This window comes from Miniopterus schreibersii (genome assembly GCF_964146895.1).
Source record: "Miniopterus schreibersii genome assembly, chromosome: 1".
Lineage (NCBI taxonomy): Eukaryota > Metazoa > Chordata > Mammalia > Chiroptera > Miniopteridae > Miniopterus > Miniopterus schreibersii.
The window spans coordinates 103147007-103169112 of record NC_138101.1 but is presented as its reverse complement, the minus strand read 5'-3'; the positions used below and the strand labels follow the sequence as shown (position 1 = coordinate 103169112).

General features: G+C 35.0%; 1 protein-coding gene across 3 annotated transcripts in view; it reads left to right on the top strand.

Annotated features, from left to right (window-relative positions):
• MYO9A (myosin IXA) overlaps positions 1 to 22106 on the top strand; it is a 271712-nt gene that overhangs the window by 134093 nt on the left and 115513 nt on the right. For all 3 annotated transcript variants that reach the window (XM_081129792.1, XM_081129790.1, XM_081129791.1), the window contains exons 14-16: positions 2841 to 3036; positions 9466 to 9585; positions 20471 to 20546. In XM_081129792.1, coding sequence (XP_080985918.1) covers positions 2841 to 3036; positions 9466 to 9585; positions 20471 to 20546 — 392 coding nt within the window. The remainder of the gene's footprint in view (positions 1 to 2840; positions 3037 to 9465; positions 9586 to 20470; positions 20547 to 22106) is intronic.

Genomic DNA, 22106 nt, shown 5'->3' with positions numbered 1-22106 from the left:
TTCACAAATTATAGATATCAGAAATGGGAAAGGAGACTTAACTACATACCTTACAGATATTAAAAGAATATGAACATATTTTACCAACAAATTTGACAACATAGATAAAATGGAAAATTCCATGAGAAATGCATATTACTAAAACTGACACCAGAAAATACAGGAAAACTGAAAATCCCGTCTGTTAAATAAGTTGAACCAGTAGTTTAAAACTTTCCAACAAAGGAAATTCCAGGCCCACCTTGTTTTACTGGAAAATTCATTCTTTCAATTTTGAAATACCTTTAAGATGTGTAAATGGATCTCAGACTGAACAAAAAAGATCTGAGCTGGAAATACAGATTTGGGCCTTATCATATAGATGGTGCTTAAAGCCATCATTATATTTGAGTTCACCTGATGTAAGATGATTGAATGAAAAGAGTACATAAGATCAGACTCTAAGAATTTCTAATATGAAACCAGCAGTGGAGATTGAGAGGGACAGCACACAAAGTAAGTAGTAAATCACAAAATGTGGTGTTACAGAAACCAAGAGAGAGCTTCAAGAAGAATATGATTATTTTATGAAGTGTACTTAGAAATCTAGACCTATGTAGACAGAGAGACAAGACCATTACATTTGGAAAATGAAGGTGTCTAGCAGTATTTGACAGTCTCATCATGGAAAATAATTCTAGAATTTTAGGTTGTACAGTGTAGTTATAGGATGAGATGGTCAAGAATTGATGTTTCAATTCTTGCACTGGTACTTATTATGTTTGACCTTTGGCGAGCTTCTGTACCTCTGTGTTTACTTATCAATGAATTGTGGCTTATACTTGATTCTACTGTATTGGGTAATTGATAGAATTGAGTAGGTTATGTACAGTGCTTAACTTAGTGCCTCACATCTTGTCTGCCCTGGGTAGGTATTAGCTAATGATGATGATGATGGCAGTGGCGGTGATTTGGATTTGAAAATTCTTACTTAGTTTTACTAACTTTTATTATATATACAGGTTAGGGCAAAAGTAGGTTACAGTTGTTTGTATAGAAAATAAGAAATAATAATACAAGAATAAACTGTGTTTCGTGTACTCAAAACTGTAAACCTCCTTTTGTCCCACCCTTTGCTTTTACTCAAAGGGTATTTAGGGACAAGCCAAGGACCAAGCCTTCTGCTTGTTTGCCCCTTTTCCCTGTTTTCAGGTGAACAGAGAAGGATTAGGAAAGGAAAGCCCTGAAGGTAATAGGATCAGCTCAACTGCCTTCTGGACATGAGGGTAGATGACATCATACTAGGCATGTTCCTCATAGAATTCTAAGTTGGAGCTATTTTGTAAAGCTGCACAAACTTATAGTGATTTACTCATCAAGTTTCAGTCCTTTCATCTGGGTTTGGTTATAGCAAATGCCTAGACTGTACATATCAGTCTGGGACCTTCTTCCAGTAAGCTTTTTGCCTTCCCTATCTTTCCGTGGAATATTTTAACCCATTTTCTTGTGTTCTGTCCCCTCCAACCTCCATCCATGCTTTGGCAGGGGTTTTTACTACTTATTTACAGTCCTTAAGTAATCTTAATTACCTTTAAAAAATCTATATGCTGATGACATCCAAATGTATTTTCTGAAATCTCTATAGGACTCTAAGGTTAGACACATATCCATCTGCCTACTTGATGTCTGTATGCAGACATAGTATCGTGGTTATGAGTGGTTGTGTTTGAACCTTGCTTCTTCCACTTAGTGTGTGATAGGGACCGAAATAGTTAACCTCTCTGTGACTCAGTTTCCTCATCTATAAAATAGGAATAATGTTTACCTCAAGAAGTTAGGAGAACAAAATGAGCTTAAATAGGACAACACATGTAAAATGCTTAGAAGATTGTCAACACATATAGTACCTACTAATAAATGTTACTTGCTATTATAATATCCTTCCATTTTATACTTAACTTGGACAGAACTGATCTCTTAATCCTTATTTCTTATCTCCACACCTTCTTTTTTCTCTATTCTTCTCCATATCAGTATATGGCACCTCCATTCACCTAGTTACTCAAACTCCAAATATGGTTGTTAACCTAATTCCCTCATTCTCTCACCATGCCCTAATCCACCAAAAGGTCCTTTTTCCTTACCTCCATAACATACCATAAATATGATCACTATTTTCCCTTTCTATTCATTCTACCAATGTAGTCCCAGCCACTGTCAGCTCACTTGGAATATTGCAATAGCTGGTCTCCCTTTTTCTATTTGCACAATTCATTCCCTCCACAGCAACCAATGGTGTTTAGAAAACACCATTTAGCTCATGTCACCACCCTCCCAGTGATTTTCCTTTACACTTGAATAAAATCTAGATTCCTAACTCAGGTTTAAATAGTCTACATAGCCTATTTATTTGTCTAATCTTCCACTGCACTTACCCTTGCCTAGAACGCTCCAGCTCTTGCTCTTAATGCTTTTCTCATAACTTTTTCAAATCATCACCACCTATAGATCATAGATGTTCCCTTTGCTTGGAATGCTGTTCCTGACTTTCTTATGTCTGTTTCCTTTATGTTATTCAGCTTTCTTGTTATTTTATATGATACCCCTACAGAGAGGCTCTCCCTGACCACTGTTTATCAAGTGCAATAAAATTGTGGAATATACTCTCTAATTCAAATGTAGTATAGAATCTAATAGTTTTAAGATTGCGAGGACTTTATAGAAGATTTCTGGTCCAGTTAGTTACCTAGAACAGAAATTACTTCTGTTGTCCTTATTCAACCACTGTTCAAACATGTCATCCATTATCTTCTTGGTTTAATAACTTTTTCAAAAATAACACTGGTACTTTTTTCGTGTAGGATTTCCGGGAAAAAAATACAGATCATATGCGCCCTGACATTGTAGCTCTTCTGAGAAGTAGCAAAAATGCATTTATCTCTGGGATGATTGGAATTGATCCTGTAGCTGTTTTCCGATGGGCAGTTCTCCGAGCTTTTTTCAGAGCCATGGTTGCTTTCAGGGAAGCTGGGAAGAGACACATTCAGAGAAAAACTGGTAAGCAGTAGTATTAGTATTCTACCATGATGCATCTTAAAATTTTTTACTTCTCTAAGAAGTAGAGACATAATAATTTTATTCTGTTCTGTTTTCTTACCATAACCTAGCATCATGTTTCAGATGTAATTTTTTCTAGTGAACGCTACATGATTGAATTAAATAGATATATGATGTATGTGTGTATATATGGGTTGGTACTTTTTATTAATAAATACTGATATTTCGGAATAATGAGTGTAAAGCACATGGTATTTAGTAGGCACTCAGTAAGACATTGCTATGATTTTTAAAGGTAATTATTATTTATATAGAATTTGATATTGATACATTTCTCTGCTTCTTATGCGATAGTTTTTACTAGAAATGAAACAATTTAATGTGGAAACATAAATCAGGAGACAGAAAAATTAGGATGGAGGAAGTGTAGTATAGTGGAGATAACCTGACTTCAGTAATTAACCAAGTGTCATCTCTTCTCTTGACTGACTTCCCAACTATTTCCAGTATTTCTTGGAGTGTTAATGCTGCTTTAAAAATTGTGAGGGTAAAGTCAGATAATACATGTGCAGTATTGGTTTATGAAGTTTTTTTTTTAATTGACTGATCTTAGGGAAGGAAGAGAGAGAGACATTGATTTGTTATTCCACTTACTTATGCATTCATTGATTGATTCTTGTATGTGCCCTGACCTGGGATCAAACCCACATCCTTATTGTATTGGGACGATGCTCTAATCAACGAAGCTACCCAGCCAGGGCTATGAAGTATTAATTTTTTTCCCTCACGCTTAACTCAGCTTATTGGATTTTACTTTCACATTTAGAAATAGTTAAAGCAGGTTACTTTTTCTGTGTGCCTCTCCCTTAAATCATAAAGTATCCTGTTTCACGTTCTGTGGGAGGGCATCTTCATAAGCACTTGTTACCTACTGCAGTCACAGTGCTGCTTGCTGTAGTTCTAGCCTTGGATAGTGCATAGTGAGCATTTTCTAATATACATGTAGTTGTTTGAAATATATTTTCTGGCCAGAGTTGCTTCAGTAGAATAGTTCTGGGTACACTTGTGTCTTTAGGACTCTGAGACTTATATGGCTTTTTGGCATGCACACTACCAGTGAAACTTCAAATTCAGCTTTGATGTATTTCAAATGAATAACTGTATTTGGGAGATTTTTATTTCTAAAATGAGAGACAAAAACTAATTGAATTTTCATTTTCATTTTTTCAGATTTTAATGTGTACAAGCTGACCTTTGTAGATAAGGGAGAGTTATAATTTTTTGTGTTTCTTTTTGAAAGTAAAAGGAGTATCTTAAACTTGCTTTGCCTTTTGCAAAGTTATTTCTAAGAAGATATCTTTACAAAAAGTTTTAAGGAAAAGTATTTTTCTTTTAAGATATGTTTTTATTTTTTATGATGGACATCAGTTTTGAAAATTTTGAAATTGATTAAGTATCCTGCTAAGATGTAACTAAGTGAAGAAACTTTTCATGTATTTACTATTAAATATATTCTTTTCTATAAAAATTATTTATGTTGTATGCTCCTTTAGCATTTAAAATATTATTTGTGGAAGCTGGTTGTATGTGTATAATAATAAGTTATACAAAGACATTCAATGTTACTAATGATCAACAAATTGAACCTGTATTATCTCCACTTTCCTAATTTCTGGATTCTTCTTGTTTTTAATCTAGTTTTTTTTCCTGGCCTATTTATTTTTTATTTTATATTAACTTTTTGAAAAACATGTCTTTATTGATCTCAAGAGAGGAAGGGATAGGGAGAGAGTGAGAGAGAAACATCAATGATGAGAGAGAGTCATTGATGGGCTGTCTCCTGCACGCCCCTCACTGGGGACAGAGCCACAACCCAGGCATGTGCCCTGACTGGGAAATGAACCTCGATCTCCTGGATCCTAAGTCAATGCTCAACTGCTGAGCCATGACCAGCCGGGCTTTCCTGGCCCATTTAGAGGTTTTATGTAATAAACTCTCTTTGAAAACTCTTTACTCTAGGATATAACATGTACACAAAAAAATGCACAAAACAAAAATTTATAGCTCAGTGAATTAATAGCAAAAACACTCCTGTAACTACCACCTAGGTTAAGAAAAAGAATATTACCAACACCCTGGAGAAAGTTTTTAAATTGTACTTCTTCTGAAGGAAAAGAAAAACTATAGGTTGTTTGCATTTTAAGCAAATGACTGAGCAGATATGTTACTGAGAATAATTGTGTTACAGTATATTAGGGTCAGTGCCAGCATTTAGCATTTTTGCTCTCTCCACACCACTTACCACCTATCATTTTCTGGTGGGTTTGGGGTAAAAGGATACCATAAAGTTAGAAATTACAGTGTTGCAAAATAAAAACTAACAGAATAACCGAAAATGGATTAAGTAGTAGATTCAGAACATTTATAATGACTGTAAATAGTATGCAAACATACCAAAGTAAAACAGGAATTGGAGATTATTTAAGGAGAAGCAGAATATATGGAAGGCAGAAGGTAGCTAAGTTCAGATCTTGAATGAGAATAAGAGATCAAAGATCATACTTCTAGTGAAGGAAGAAGATGTAGACTGCACAAGTACAATATCACTTCTTTTGAGCTATCTTTATAATTTTAGTGGACTCTTAGCTAATTGTCAACAAATATCCTTACAGTGATCCAAAAATCCTGGATTTTGTTAAGAAATTCCCTGACATTTTTTTTCTTCATGAAGCCAGATGGGAATATCAAATTAAAATCTACTTTTAACTGTTATTTTTATTTATTGACTGATTTTAGAGAGAGCAGAAGGAAGAGAGAGAAACATAAGTTTGTTATTCCACTTATTTATGTGTTCATTGGATTCCCGAATTTGCCCCGACCAGGGATCGAACCCGCAACCTTGGTGTATCGGGATGATTCTCTAACCAAATGAGCTACCCAACCAGAGCTTAAGTTATTTTTTAATAGACTTTCAAATTAAAGGACATGGTGTCGTTTTAAGGCCCTTAAATAAAAATAAAGTCAGTTTATTTTTTTAAAGAATAAATTTGTTACAATTGTGGAATGTGTGTTATGGTGATCAGGAAACCACACAATATTCTTAATGGTGTCATATAAGTAGGCAGTCTAAGTGAAGCCTCTTGTTGGCCCTGCTGGGAGGTAGAATGAGAAATGGTAATGATTTGTCTGGTCAGCAGTGAGGTACTGGAGAACAGATATTCCAGTGATATCATCCACCTTGCCTCTGATTTACTCCTCCTGAATAAGAAAGAGCCTGAATTAGAGTGTACAGGATAGATCATAACTTGATCCTGAATTATACAGTATGTAGAAGTGAGTATAGTAGTTCTTTATTTGGTTCTTTTGGAGTTACCCTAAATATGTAGCCAAGGAAGAATTTTAACCACTCTAAAAAGACTAGACTGAGATGGGGAATTCAACTCTGGCATTGGGATCAAAGGCAAGAACAAGAGAGTTCGAAGTGTCATTCAGTTTTTTTATCTACAGGGAGAGAACCTGAAGTCACTCATATAGTGTCTGTAGATAGAGAGCTGTAATGGTTCCCACTTAACTAACCCATTCTTCTTCCCTACCCCACTCAATGGATTGAGTGACACCAGTGTGTGCCCATTTGTTTCTACAAGTGGGAGAAGGGTTTCAGTCACCATCTATTTCCAGAAATGACCAGGTACTAAAACTGATTTAGATATCACCAGGGGTCTAGGATCTCTATGCAGGACTCTGTTTACAATTCTACTCAATACTGAAGACAGTAAAATGGATGTTAACAAACAAAACCTTGACCATCATTAATCAGACCATTATTAATCAGGCACTATAGTGTGTTGGTTAAAGAGTAAAGGTTTTATTTTGATGTCAGTGAATGATGGAGAAAGGACCTCTGAAAATTCTTTCTTCCATAAAATCAATAAGAACACTTGCAGAAAGTGTCAGAATTCAGGAAATTCATTAAAGGGTTGCAGTAATTTTGGAAGTGTTTGTTCAAGAAAAAAGGCTATATATTGGTAAAGATGGCGGACTTTGTAGTGTTTTAATTTGTACTAGTTCCTCCCCAGCTCCGCTGTAGTCTTGGAAACCAGCAGCCTGGAGCACAATGAAAAGCAGCAGTGTGGCAACCACGAGGGAGAGTAGAAGGGTGTTGGAGCTCCTTCAGAGCCCCATTTCCAGAGAATTTTCATTGTTTAGTCTATTCTATTGTGTCTTCCTTGGAAGACCCCACTTGCAAGACTATCTTTATGTCTTTAACCTGATTTGTGTTTACCCAGTGTGAATATAGCCTTCTAAGGGTGTAGTCCAAAAACAATCAGAAGCAATTATTGAACACTGCATCTGCCTGATGCAGTAGATAATAGTTGGGGCAAAAACTAACCAAAATTCTTAAAAGGAAAAGCTGGGAAATGAAGTCTCCATAATAGCTTTGAAAAGTTCCCACATATTTATGGGAATCTTAGCCATGTACATGCATAGGGCTTTGTACATGCCTATCACTGTGCACATGCTCAGGAAAGACCTGAGAAGATCCTGATTTTTCAACTCTGGATTACCTTCAGACACTGCAAGCAGGAGGTGAAGGACAAGACAGAGTTGTAAATGGCCTAGCTGAGTGTTGAAGGTGTGCCCCAACACATCATACACAGTGACCCTTAACAAAGACTAGAGATTTAGTTTTCAGGCATGTAAAAATACGTCTGCAATCATTAGCTGACCACTACACTAACAGCAGAGATTTCCATGGTCACATGTGACAAGGAATGCAGACTTTACAAAATTAGTTCAGGTAAGTCCTAAGTAAGTAGCAACGTAGTCTGAGTCTAAGCATTTTTTTCTCCAAGCCCATCAAGGGGGAAATTATTGATAATAATGAGAAGAGAACATTTTTATTATTAAAATGTGTAACTTTTGGTAATACTTGTCTTATTCTCTTTTTTTTAAAATTGATTTGAGAGAGAGGAAGGGAGGGGGGAGAGAGAGAAACATCGATCAGTTGCTTCCCATATATATATGCCCAGACCGGGGATCAAACCTGCAACCTGGGTATGTGCCCTGACTGGCAATTGAATCCATGACCCTTCCTGTACAGGACATCGCTCAAACCAACTGGGCCATACCATCCAGGGCAATAGTTGTCTCTTTTTGAAACATTGAACATTTGCAACTATGGGCTCTCCATGTTTGGTAAATGGGATAGTGCTTTATTAGCTTACATATTTTTATTATTGGATGTGAAAAAAATTTTCAAAATCATTTTATTTTTAGAAGCCTGGTATTTATATGTGTACTATTATCTGGTGTTAGGCTATCATAAAATTCCATCTCCTTAGCTAAAGTGTAGATGCTTATTCTCTAGATATAGAAACTAAACCAAGCTTTGCAAACCTTTTTGAATACTCTGCCTCTGTTTAACTTTTTATGAAAGGTTCTTCTTTAAGAACTATTCATAGATAAGATCTCATTCTTAATTGTACAGTAAATATGCACTAATGGAACTTTAGTTCTTTGTTTAATTTGCCTCTATCTGTTAACTATTCACTTTTGTTTTTTAAAGGCAATGTGCATAAATTTGAACTTAATGTCCTAAGCCTAGAGATATTCTCTAAGTAAATGATACTTAAGTCCCCTCAAACCTAGAAAACCTGTATTCTCTTTTAAGTCCCTTTACACTAATATTTATGGTACTGAAACTCCCTCTTCCCACCCCTCCCCCTTATTGCTTGAGTGATTCACTGTTTCAGTGGCACTAATCCGGGACTTTAGTCCTTACTTGAAAGTTCTCTCTTCCCTTTCCCACCAGTAGTTGATTTTGTCTCACTTTACAAGAATTGGTGGGGATGTACAGATTTTTCAGCTTAGTTTTAGATTTAGAAATACTGCTGGGTTTTCCTGCTCTATGGTGCTTTCTTCCTACGCTTTCAACATTGACACACTTGTTGGAATTTCTACAAGTGTTGTTAATTGCAAGATTTGTGACAGAATGGTTTAACTTTTGGTAATTTGTTTTGGGTAAATTTCTCTTTGGGGTTCATCAGTGTTTCTTGCATTGTGTTGCCAACTATATGCCAATTATATTTCAGGCCTGATAAAAATGAGCCCATTAAAAAAAAAAGCCTAAACCATACCAATTGTTTTAGAAATCTCCCCAGTATTTTAAATTAGAAAAATTTTAACTCATGACACTTTGAGTACTGAAAAGGATATTTTGAATACCTAAAAGGGACCTTTATTTTTTACTGTTATTGTTGTGTAATTTCCTCAAATTGGAAAAATCATTCACCTTTAACTCCTACCACTTGATATATTTTTATATACTCTTAAGATAGTTGGCAGCATCATCCTTGATTCTCTATTGGTTTGGGCTTATGTAATGTCTTTTTCTTTTCTCCATTTTTTGTTTTTCTTTTGCCTCCTAAGGACATGATGATACAGCGCCATGTGCAATTTTGAAAAGTATGGATAGTGTTAGCTTTCTTCAACACCCAGTCCACCAGAGGAGCTTAGAGATTCTGCAGAGGTGCAAGGAAGAGAAGTACAGTAAGGCTGACAATCCTGATAAACTCTGTGTCATCACATATCCATTTGGAAATGGAAACCAGGAGCATTCTACACCAGGGTGGGACATAAATTATATAGGCAGTGTGACCTCCAGAATCCTTCCACCATTTGGTCTCAGGATATTTTTGATGAAACTTTAGTTTTTTTCTCCTAGAAAAGTTGATACACCTGTTCTTTTAATTTGAGTGTCTGTTTGCCTATGCTTCTCGAGTTGTTAATTACACTTGATTACAGACTCTGAATTTATTTTCATTTTTGGCTTTAAAGTAGCTGGGTGATGGGTAAAAATGAATAGTGATTTTCTTTCCTGCTGACTTTTTTTTTTTTAAAGCCTATTGAAATCTAATTGAGGTAAAATAAACTGCATACAAAAGCATAGAATTTGGTAAGTTTTTACATATATATGCACCTGTGAAATCATCACCACAATCAAGATGATTAATATATCCAACACTGCCACAAGTTTCCACTGCCCCTTTCTAATTCCGGCTGATTTTTATGCTTGCTTATGGTTGAATTTCAACATCAGCAGTGTTGCTTTAGTGTATCATTGGTAAAGTACTTAGTTTGATTGCAGTCCTCCTATGAGAGGACTTTCCTTTCCTATGTCTGGTTTAGAGCACAGCTACCCACATTAATGTTTTGATATAATGTTATGACAGAATCATAGTGGGTGTTCTTTTTTTAAATAAAATAGGTGTAAAAAGATGCCCTTGGTCTCCATTTCCTCCTCTTCTATTTGTTATACTCCTTCTGCATAAAAATGGGTTCTTTTGCCTGTTGTGGGATTCTAGTTATTTGGCTATTAAAATAGTGGGAATAAAGGGATACTACAGAATACTTGAAGTGTAACTCAGAAATTTGCATATAATGGACCTAAATTACTTACATTTTCTGTTCTGAGCTTTCTACAGTTTACTGCAGATAAACTTGGCTAATTTCCCAGTTTTGTGATTGAAATTCCATGAAATTTTAGTATCTAATTATCAATGAATTGAATTCCTAAAAGCAAATGTTATGGGTTTTTTCTTTAGTTCTTTTTATTTTTGCTGTCTTGGTATAAGAAAATATGTAATGCATTTTGAAAAACATTATTTAAAATATTTTCTCATTTTTAAAAAGAACAAAGGTAAGTATTTCATTAAAAAAAAGACATCCTTATATGTTACTGATAATTATTGCTGTTTTTTCTAGAACGTATACACGTCCTTATTCCATTTATCCATCTTTCTTTTTAAAATGTTTTGGTCCATGGGACATTGTTTAACAGTCTGTAGATCTTTTTGGGGAGCTTAAATGAATTGCTTTTAACTTTTAAGTAGTTGCAAATAGCTTATTTGCTTTGTTGATTTTTATGTCTCTCAGCCTGACCTTCCTAGGGTTGATTGTATTCCAGCTTGGAATATAACATCCAGAATAGGAAGCCACTAATTTCAGCATACCTGCATGAGGAAATTGTACATTTATCTGTGTTCCCATTCAAATTTATTTCTACATTTGTAGAAGTTGGAGCTTTTTCATTATTTTAGATAGTTTATTCTGTTTTCTATTATAGTACTACCAATAATTAAAATTTTATTATATATATAAAATTATAAATTCATGTTTGGGAGGTTGTTTTTTTAAAAAAATCAGGGTACTACCAGCTTTAGGTAATGGTGAATTGGTGAGGTGAATGAACCCTCAGGTAACAATGATAGAACCTTGAAAAAATTTAAAAATAACTATTTGAAAGCACTGGAAAAAGACCCATAGGCTACAAGACCAAAGAAGACCAAAAAGAAGCAGAAAACAGAGGAGAGTCATTCTATGTGTGGCTGTTTGCATAAAGTACTTTCCAACTCCCATAGCTCCATACTGGCTTGTGGTGTCAGAGGACAAAGTTGAGAACTGGCAAGCAGTTTGGAATTTAGGAGGAAAATCCTGGAACTGAGAGAGCTGCCAAAGGGCTAAAACCCAAAGTTAGAATATGAATACTGCCAACCATACCTGACTGACTGGTGTGAGTATACAGGAAAGAAAGACTGTAGGAGCCCTGTCAAAAAAGCACTGCAAACCAAATAGGAAATAACCTTTGAAAAATGCAACTGCAATAGGTGAGATTTGCAAATTTGCTGCTTTTTTGACTGAGGACTTTTTGTATCTGTGCATAGCTCCTGTGTGGGGAGAGCTGGATATTTACTGCCTTAGTTGGAATCCCATTAAGTAGAGGAGAGAGAGAAAGAGGCAAAAAATATTTGAAGAAATAATGGCTGAAAACTTTTCATGTTTGGTTAATAAACAACTAGCTTAGAGACCCAAGAAGATCAGTGACCTTTAAGTAGAATAAATACAAAATAAAACCACAGGTAGGCACAGTATAGGCAAATTGTTAAGTGCCAAAGGTAAAGAGAAAATCTTTAAAATAGCTAAGAGAAAATATGACATTAAATATAGGGGAATAATGATATGATTAACACTTGCCATTGAAAGCAGTGGAGACTGAAAGATATCCCCAAATCATAATTAAAATAAAAGCATAACAGAGCAAAACCCCCAAACCAAAACAACTTCTAGGCAAAATTTTTCTGTATTTGTAGTTTGGGACCAGACAAGTTAACTCTCTGTTAGAAGAAAAGTTAGCTATCAGAAGAAAAATCAATAGTCGTCAGAAGAACATAACGAAATCTAGTGGTGCTGCAAATTATTATTTCAGTGTCCAATTAACAGCAAAAGCATCCTTCAAAAATGAAGCTGAAATAAAGATGTTTTCAGATAAACAAAATATAGGACTATTGGTCATCATAATATGTATTCTATAAGAAATGGTCATGAAAATTCTTTAGGCTAAAGGGAAATGACACCACCAGATGATAACTTGTATATAGAGTAGAGGTTGGTAAACTTTTTCTGCAAAGGGACAGATAGTAAACATTTTAGGCTTTGTAGTGAAAGGTTAATGTGGCGCGGGCAGGCTAAATAGCCACCTCAGACGGGTGAATAAAGAAAAATTAAATTTATTAAAAGGGAATGGGAGATATCCAAAGGAAAGGGCTACACAGCACTGAGCCAAAGGGTATTGAGTCCATGATGGCAGCAAAAATATACTTGGGACAGTGAAACAAGAAAGAGCATAGAAGAAGCAACAGAAGAACCTAGGCTGGGCTGCTTTGGTTCACTAAGAAATCAGAGATAGAGAGGGAGACAGGTTCAAGGGTAAGCCTGGGACAAGCTACTGCTGTCCATTGCTCTCCTGGTTGCAAGTTTTGTGGTATCCCCTCAGAGGGATGGAAATGATGCTGGCATGCTCCCCTAATGGGGAGCATGTACTGGGTCCTTTGCCCTGAGTGTATTTATCTCTTTCTTGCAGAAGGAATCTTATGGGAGGTTTCAGGGCAGTGTCTCAATAGAATATTCATCAGCTTTCCAGGTGTGCTCTTTCTGGGCTCTACTGATTGGTTGGTTCCAGGGCAGGGGGTCATTAGTCAATGTAGCCTGAGGCAGCTAAGGCGCCACTTGTCTGGTTTTGCTGCTTTTATCTGGGTCTAGAGCTGAAATACAGTTGAGGCCTAGATGTTATCTTTAGGAAGGAACTCAGCTCAGGGGTTTTAGCTCAGTGGGGTCTAAGGATAGTTTACCTTGGGGACAGGTTCTTGTTTTCCCAGTTTCGGCCCTTGCTAGGCATCTGGGGCTTTCTGCCCTGGTGAGTTTCTGTACTCTAGTTTCTGTACCTGGGTTTCTGTATCAGGCCCATCTAACATGTAGGTCATATTGTTTCTGTTGAAACAACTAAGCTCTGCTGTGAAAGGAGCTGTAGACAATATATGAATAAGTGGGCTTGGCTATGTTCCAGTGAAACTTTATTATGCACAGTAAAACTTGAATATCATATAATTTTCACATGCCACAAAAATATTCATCCATCGATTTTTTTCTTCAACCATTTAAAAATATAAAAGCCATCCTTAGTTTGTAGGCCTTGCAAAAATATGTAGTGGGCTTGATTTGGCCCGTGGACTCTAGTATGCCAGTCCATGAATTATTGGAAGGAATAACAAAATCAGAAATAAAAATAAATTACTATACATATTTTCTTTTTTTCTCTTAATTTCTTTTAAAAAGATATATGGCTATTTAAGGTAAAAATTATTACATTGTTCTGGCAGTTTAAAATGTGTCCACAAATTCTTTGATACTCCTCCCTTCAAAGGGCATATGCTGTACTTAGTGACTTGTTTCTAACACATGGAATGTGGCAGAAGTGACACTCTGACCTTTGAGATTAAGTCATAAAAGGTATTGTGGCTTTTCCTCCTCCTCCTCTTCATTTCTGGTACTCTTACCTTCTCAATACAGTGATTATTCTCTGAGATTTGGCAGGGAGGAAATTAGAGGAGTGGGGAGAAATTGGGGTTCTTGGGAATATTAGATACCGCCCCCCCTCTGAAAAGGTCAGAAGCCGTGGAAAGGAGAAGGCATAAGATAGGAGGAAGAGGAAGAGCATAGAATAGAAGAACCTCATTCAGTTTGAACCTACTTTTGACCTTCAATCTAGCCTCGGGTTAATGGAGAAGGTGATGTTGATGAAAAAGATGAAGGATCAGCAATAGTCAGAAAAGTTCTGTGTGTGAGCTTGTTGTTCCTAATGACCCTCACCTTGCTGACAGTGGCTACTTTAATGTCCCTGACCTCAGCCTTTAGTTTAGTGTGGTTACACAAATGATTGAAATTTAAAGTATGGTGTCTGCCAAAATGGACAGTTAACAACAGAAAGTTATCTGAGAAATTCTTACATATTTGCAAAATAAGCATGTATAAATAACTCATGAGTTAAAGAAAAATTCATAAGAGAAACATGAAAGTATTTCAATCTGACTGATAATGGAAACAACATATTGCATCTTGTGTAATGCAACTAAAGAAGTTCTTAGAAGAAAATTGCTAGCTTTAAATTTTTATATTAGAAATAAAGTCAGAATATCATCAGTGATCTAACCACTGAGAAACCACCAGCAAGGGCAACTTTTTTTTTTTTTTGCATCCTCACCTGTGGATATGTTTTGATTTTAGAGAGGCTTTATAAAGAGTAAAACTATTAAATTTGTAGAAGAAAACCTGAGAGAAAATCTTTGCAATCTTGGGACAGGCAAAGATTTCTTTGATGGGACATAAGAGCATGAAAAGAAATTGATAAATTGGAGTTCACTGGTTGCCTCCTGCACGTGCCCATACTGGGATTGGGACTCAAACCTGCAACCAGGTACCTGCTCTTGACTGGGAATTGAACCCATGACCCTTTGATGCACAGGCTGACGCTCTAACCACTGAGAAACCACCAGCAAGGGCAACTTTTTTTTTTGGATCCTCACCTGTGGATATGTTTTGTTTTTAGAGAGGAAGGGGGGTCAGGGGGAGAGAGAGAGAAAGGGAGAGAAAGAAACATCAATTGGTTGCCTCCCGCACACATTCTGACTGAGGATCGAACCTGCAAACTTTAGCTACACAGGAGGATGCTCAACCAACTGAGCTACCCAGCCAGGGCTACTTTTTCAACTTTATAAAGACCACACATGAAAATCCTATAGCAGACTTCATACTTAATGGAGAAAGATTGAATACTTCTTCCCTGACACTGAGAACATGGCAAAGATGTTTGCTTTTGCCACTCAGTTTAACAATGTACTAAAAGTAAGAAAAAGAAATAAAAGGTAAATAGAAAAGGAAGGTGTAGACAGCATGATCATCTATGTAGAAAATGCTGAGGAGTTTAAAAAATGCTCTTTGATCTAAAAAGTGAATTTAACAGTCTCATAGGATACCAGGTAAATGTATGAAATTAAATTCTAATATACTAACCATGAATACTTGGAAAGTGAAACTTATAAATTCCATCTGTACATCTATAGCAGCCAGCTCCCTAGATAACCCCAGTTATCCTCATCTTCTGGTATTTACAACTTTATGTAATCTCCTCTCACATTTTACTAGTGTTGGTCTATGTGACCTATAGGACATAGAAGTGATAATACGTCGCTTCTGAAATTGTTATGAAGGACTGCAGTTTCCAAGTAATTTCTTCCTAGTTGTCTCTCTGTTCACTGTCTCTAAGAGCAGCAAACTGCCATTTGCAGGTAGCCATATTAAAAATTCCACTGAACCCTCTAGTTAGCAGGCACTGAGGCTTGCCACCAACTACATGAGTTACCTTAGAAGTGGATCCTTTAGTTCTAGTCCAGCCTTGAAATGACTGCAGCCTTGGCTGACAGCTTGAATACAACCTCATGAAAGACCTTTTCAGAACCAACTGGCTAAGCAGCTCTTGAAATCTGTTCCTCTGATATGATAACTGTTTGTTGTTTTAAAGTGCTAGGTTTTAGAGCAATTTAATATGCAGTGGACAATAATATAACATACCAAAACATGAACTACGTAGGGGTAAACTTAACGAAATATGTATTAGACTGTACAACTGAGAGAAATGTAAAACCTAAATAGGTGAAGATAGGTACGTGCTTTTTAAAACAATATATCTTTATTGATTTCAGAGAGAGGAAGGGAGAGGGAGAGAAAGATAGAAACATCAATGATGGGAGAGTCATAATTGATTGGCTGCCTCCTGCACACCCCCAACTGGGGATCGAGCCCCCAACCCAGGCATATGCCCTGACTGGGAATCGAACCACAACCTCCTAGATCCTAGGTCGGTGCTCACTGCCGAGCCACGCCTGGCACATGTTTTTGTTTTTATGAGATGTCAGTTCTCTCCCGAATGGATCTGCAGATTAAATGCATGATCCCAATGAATATCAGAGCAGATTTTTTGGTAGAAATTCATAAGCTGATAACTAAAATTTATATAGAAATATAGACTAGCTAGAATGACTAAAATAATTTTAAAAAAGAATAAAGCTGGAGAACTTATACTATATGATTTCAAGACTAAAATAATCATGACATTGTTCTCAGTGTAAGTAAGGATTAATAGAACCTGATCAATAGAACCAAGTAAAGAGTCCAGGAGTAGATCTACACATATATAGTCAATTGATTTTCCACAAGGTGCTGAGATAATTCAGTGGGGTAAAGTATATCATCTTTTAAACAAATGGCACTGGAACAATTGGATATCTTTATATTACAAGAGAATTTTGACCCTTATACATAAAAATTAACTTTTTTACAATGTTTTTTTTTAATCCTCACCAGAGGATATGTTTTTATTGATTTTAGGGAGAGAGAGAAGCATTGATGTGAGAGAAACATCGATCAGTTGCCTCCTACATATGCCCTGACTAGGGATCGAACCCTCAACCTAGGTATGTGCCTTGACCCGGAATTGAACCTGCAACTTTTTGGTGTATGGGATGGCAGTCTAACCAACTGAGCCATCTGGCCAGGGCAATACCAATAAATTAAAATGAACCAAACAAGATTTTTTAGGTACAAAAAGTAATATTTAGCTATAAAGATAAGAGACAAACCTAAAACATGAACACAAAATGATAAAAATAAGATTGGAATCAAATTGTATCAGAAAACTTATTCATGCTCTCTTGTATATTTTCCCAGCTCCTTTAGGCAACTTTTGTTAAGATTTCCATAATTTAAAAAAAACCATTTCCTTTGCTATATAAATTAGTTTTGCCTTTTCTAAAAATTTTACAGAAATAGAATCATACAATATATATTTAGTGTTCTGATGTTACTCAACATAATGCTATACATATTCGTCTGTGTTGTTTCATATCTCAGTAATCTGTTGCTGACTTTTATTCCATTGTGTGTATACACACATATATACAGTTGTATACACAACTTTGTGTTTATCATTCATTTCTTGGTGGATATAAAGGTTGTGTACTGTTTTGAGCTATTGTGAGGGATCCAGCTATCCAGACATTCTCATTTGTGTCATTTTGTATACATATATTTTCATTCTTTGGGTAAAACTTACCATTGGAATTACTGTGCCATAAAGTAGACATATTTAACATTATTAGGAACTATCAAGCTTTTGCCACTTTAAGGATGTTGTTCCGTTTTTTCCCTCTACATTATTTGTGATGATAAACTCAAATTCATCCTGTTGTTATTCTTTCATATCTAACGCACCTGTTTTTTCCACTGGTTGCTTCAAGATTTCCTTTTTATCTTTTGATTTTCAGTAATTTGACTGTGATGCCCCTAAATATTTATATTTATCTGTTTGGGATTTGCTTCACCTTTTGGACCTGTGCTTTATTGTTTTTTATCAAATTTAGGAAGTTTTTGGCCAATAACTTTTCAAAAAAATTTTTCTGCTCCAACTTTTCTTTTCCTTCTGAGATACCAATTACATGATCTCAGAATATTTGATATTGTCTCATATTCCTCATACTTATTTTTTTTCTATTTCTGTTCTGATTTCAAGTTCATTATGCTGTTTCAAGTCTTTTCTTAAACTCATGGAATGAATTTTTTTTCTTTTTATTTTTTTAAAAACTATATTGATTTCAGAGAGAGGAAGGGAGAGGAAAAGAGAGAGATAGAAACATCAATGATGAGAGAGTCATTGATCGGCTGCAGCCCGCAACCCAGGCATGTGCACCGACTGGGAATCGAACCCCTGATCTTCTGGATCCTAGGTCTACGCTCAACCTCTGAGCCACACCCGGCTGGGCATAAAATGAATTTTTCATTTCACAAAATTTCAGTTTTTAGTTGCAGAATATCCATTTGGTTCCATTTTAGTTTCTATTTCTTTCCTGAGATTTCCTATCAACTCAATAAGATCATCTTCTACTTTAAGTCATTGAACATTATGATAGCTGTTTAAAGTTCTTTTATGGTAATTCCAACAAGTAATCAATGTTGGGATCTGATGCTGTTGGGATGGGATCAGAGTGGTGCACTGGGCTTCATTTTCTAATCTGCGTGATCAGTTGCAAGTGTTCAGTATATTATTCCTTATGCCTTTTTAATGTTTAAAATATTTAATAATTGGTATTAAAATCATTAAACAGAGGGGAATAAGGAAGTCATAATATGAATAAAAGAACCACCTTAAAAGAAACACCTTATTTTGTTTGCAGGAAAAATATTCCCAAGAAAGGGAAGAAAGTTCCCTGTGAGCACTTAACAGTATAGAAGAATTTATTTTTTTATTTTTATTTTTTTAAAATATATCTTTATTGATTTCAGAGAGAGGAAAGGAGAAGGAGAGGGAGAGATAGAAACATGATGAGAAAGTCATTGATCGAGCCCGCAACCCGGGTATGTGCCCTGACTGGGAATCGAAACCCGATCGCCTGGATCCCAGGTTGACACTCAACCGCTGAGCCATGCCCGCCGGGCTACAGTATAGAAGAATTTAAGAACATGAATCCAATAAAGCAGTAGCACACATTTGAGGATATAAAATATCAATATGATATTGAAAATAGTATTGAGCTACTAAAACAAGCAGAGGTATAAAGCAACACCTGTATGAGCTCGAGAAGTAGAGGAAAAAGCTGAAAACTGAATTACTAATACTGAGAAAGGCCTAAGATCATTGTTTCAGTATGCAGAAGAAAATAATGGATATAGCGATAGACAATGATAATTTGTCACAGGGAAATTGGTGTCCATGACTTAGGAAATGAAGAAATGAAATTCTTTTTCATTGAATTGTCTTAGCACCTTTGTCAAAATTCAGTTTTTTGTAAATGTAAAGGTTTATTTCTGTATTCTCAGTCTCTTTCCATTGATATATTTGTTTATTGTTATGCTGGTACCATATTGTCTCAGTTACTATTTCTTTGTAGTAAGTTTCAAATTCAGGAAGTGTGAGTCCTCCAACCATGTTTTTCTTTTTCAACTTTGTTTTGGCTATTCTTGCATATACATATTAATTATAGGATCAGTATATTCATTTCTGTAAAAAAAGGCAGATGAAATTTTAATAGAGATTGCATAGATCTATAGATCAATTTGGAAAGCATTGCCATCTTAACGTTAAGTTTTCCAGTTCATGAACATGGATGGAATTCTATTTATTTAGATTAAATTTCTTTTAATGATGTTTGTTGTTTTTGGTATAAACATTTTATACTTTTTTGTTAAATTTATTTCTTTTATATTGATGTTATTAATGGAATTGTTTTCTTAATTTCATTTTCTGATTGTTTATTGCTATTATATAGAAATACAATTAATTTTTGAATATTGATCTTATATTTTGTAATTTTACTGAACTCATTTATTAGTCCTAATAGTTTTTTGTGGATTAGTTAGGATTTTCTACATATAAGGTTGTTATCTTGAATAGAGAAACTTTCACTTCTTCCTTTCAATGTGTCTTACCTATTGTAAATGTCTTTGTGTGTGTATATTATGAAAATTAATACCCATATGCTTATAGAACTTCAATGTTTATTGCATGATTTGAGAAAAATGAAAACTTAAAAATACTGATAATCCTTAAGGAAGCAATTTGTCATCTTTGATTCTCAGTGTTTTTATATGTAAGATTAATTGATCTTTAAAATCTATAGTCCATGTCAGCAATATGCTTATTGCTGAAAAATGATACAAAGGAATCATTAGGAATTTTTTGAATGTTAACATAAGTAATTATACTTTTAGACCTTTGGCCCAGTTACTCTTGTATTTCCTAATCATGTTTAAATGAGAGAAGAAATAGAAGAATTTATTATTAAATTCCCTAATTGGGTTCATTGTTGATTAAGTCAGATTTGTAAGTAACAGCCATGGGACTTGCTTCATATTATTATTTAGCTATTTCTGACATGGTTAGCAAATATTTACTATCAAAGTACATTAATTTCATTTGTCCTTGGAAATATTATTTTATGTTTAGTTTTTCTTAGCACTTATTTGAAAACTTTTGCTTTTTATATGCTAGGTATAACCCGGAAAAATCCCAGAACACCTCTTTCTGATCTCCAGGGCATGAATACATTAAATGAAAAAAACCAACAGTAAGTATGTTTCGTTTATGTTTTCAAGGAAGTATAGAAGAAATAACTAAAATTCTTATTAATACTTTTGTGGCTTTAAAAAATGTAAAGAAAATCAGGCCTAGTTTGCTTTATATTTCTTAAAAATCTTTTATAAATGATGTGGTAAGTTAATAAGGTTAGAGTTAACAAAACTATTAGGACTAAATTATCTAAGAGTGCCTCTGGTTAGATGATTGTACAATTAATAACAAGTTTTCCCAGAATAATTTAAAATGACCAAATATGTTTTCATTTCTGGGATCCTTCTTGCATTTTATATCTTTTGCAAAGTTCAAGGGTTACTCTGCTGTTGTCTGTGGAGAAATCTTATTGGTAAGTAATAATTGAGTAGTTTGATTTACGTCAAACCATTGAATACCTTTTCTTGCTGAGTGTAATAATCAGAGCTTAATTTTTAACCATTTAAAAAAAATTTATCCTTATTGTTGAAAGTATTACAGATGTCCCCTTCCACCCCACATCTGACCCCACCCCTAGGCCTTCCCCATACTATTGTCTATGTCCGTGGGTTATGCATGTACGCATGTAAGTTCTTTTATTTAATCTCTCCCCACCTACTCCCTCTGAGATTTGTCAGTCCGTTCCATGCTTCTATGTCTCTGGATCTATTTTGAATTTTTAACCATTTTTAATGAAGAATTCTTGAGTAAATTTTGAAAATAACAAGTATAAATAATTTTCTCAGTTTGTAAATAAAGTTACTTTGTTCTTTATACACACTGTTTTATAAAGATTGTACTTTATATGAGCAAAAGAACATTATTTAGTGTCTAGAGTCTGCTTTCTACATTTCAAACATCATCAAGTGAATTGAGCTTCTTAGTACCTTGGTAATGAGGATGGTCTGTCATTAAAGTTAAGGTATAACTTTATTGAGCATTTTTCCATTTTGCATTACTATATTTTTCTAATGTGTATTGTCACTTCTCTGCTCAATAACTTTTTTATAACTCTTTGGTGCTTGTTAAAAGAAGTCTAGGTTCACTAGTCTCACATGCAAGAGCTGTCACAGACCAAGTATCCAATCTCAACTATATTTATCTTAAATGCCAAAAAATTGGATGACTTGCTATCTTTACAGCGTATGCATTTTGTTTTCTTAATAGTGATACTTGACTAATGATGAGATTCACCACTATATTTTCATGTTTAATTTCACTCAAGAACAAATTAGATCATTAATCTGGTGACCTGTGTACCTTCAATTCAGTCTATTGACAGTACAGGCATACCTTTTGGGGTTGGTTCCAGACCACCACAATAAAGCGAATATTGCAATAGAGTGAGTCACATGAATTTTTTTGGTTTCCCAGTGCATATAAAAGTTATGTATGCACTATGCTGAGTCGGTTAAGTGTGCAGTAGCATTATGTCTGAAAAAATGATGTACATACCTTAATTTAAAATTATTTTATTTCTAACACATGCTAACCATTATCTCAGCCTTTAGCAAATTATAATATTTTTGCTGGTGGGAGGACTAACCTTTAATTTGTAAAAAATGCAATATTTGCAAAG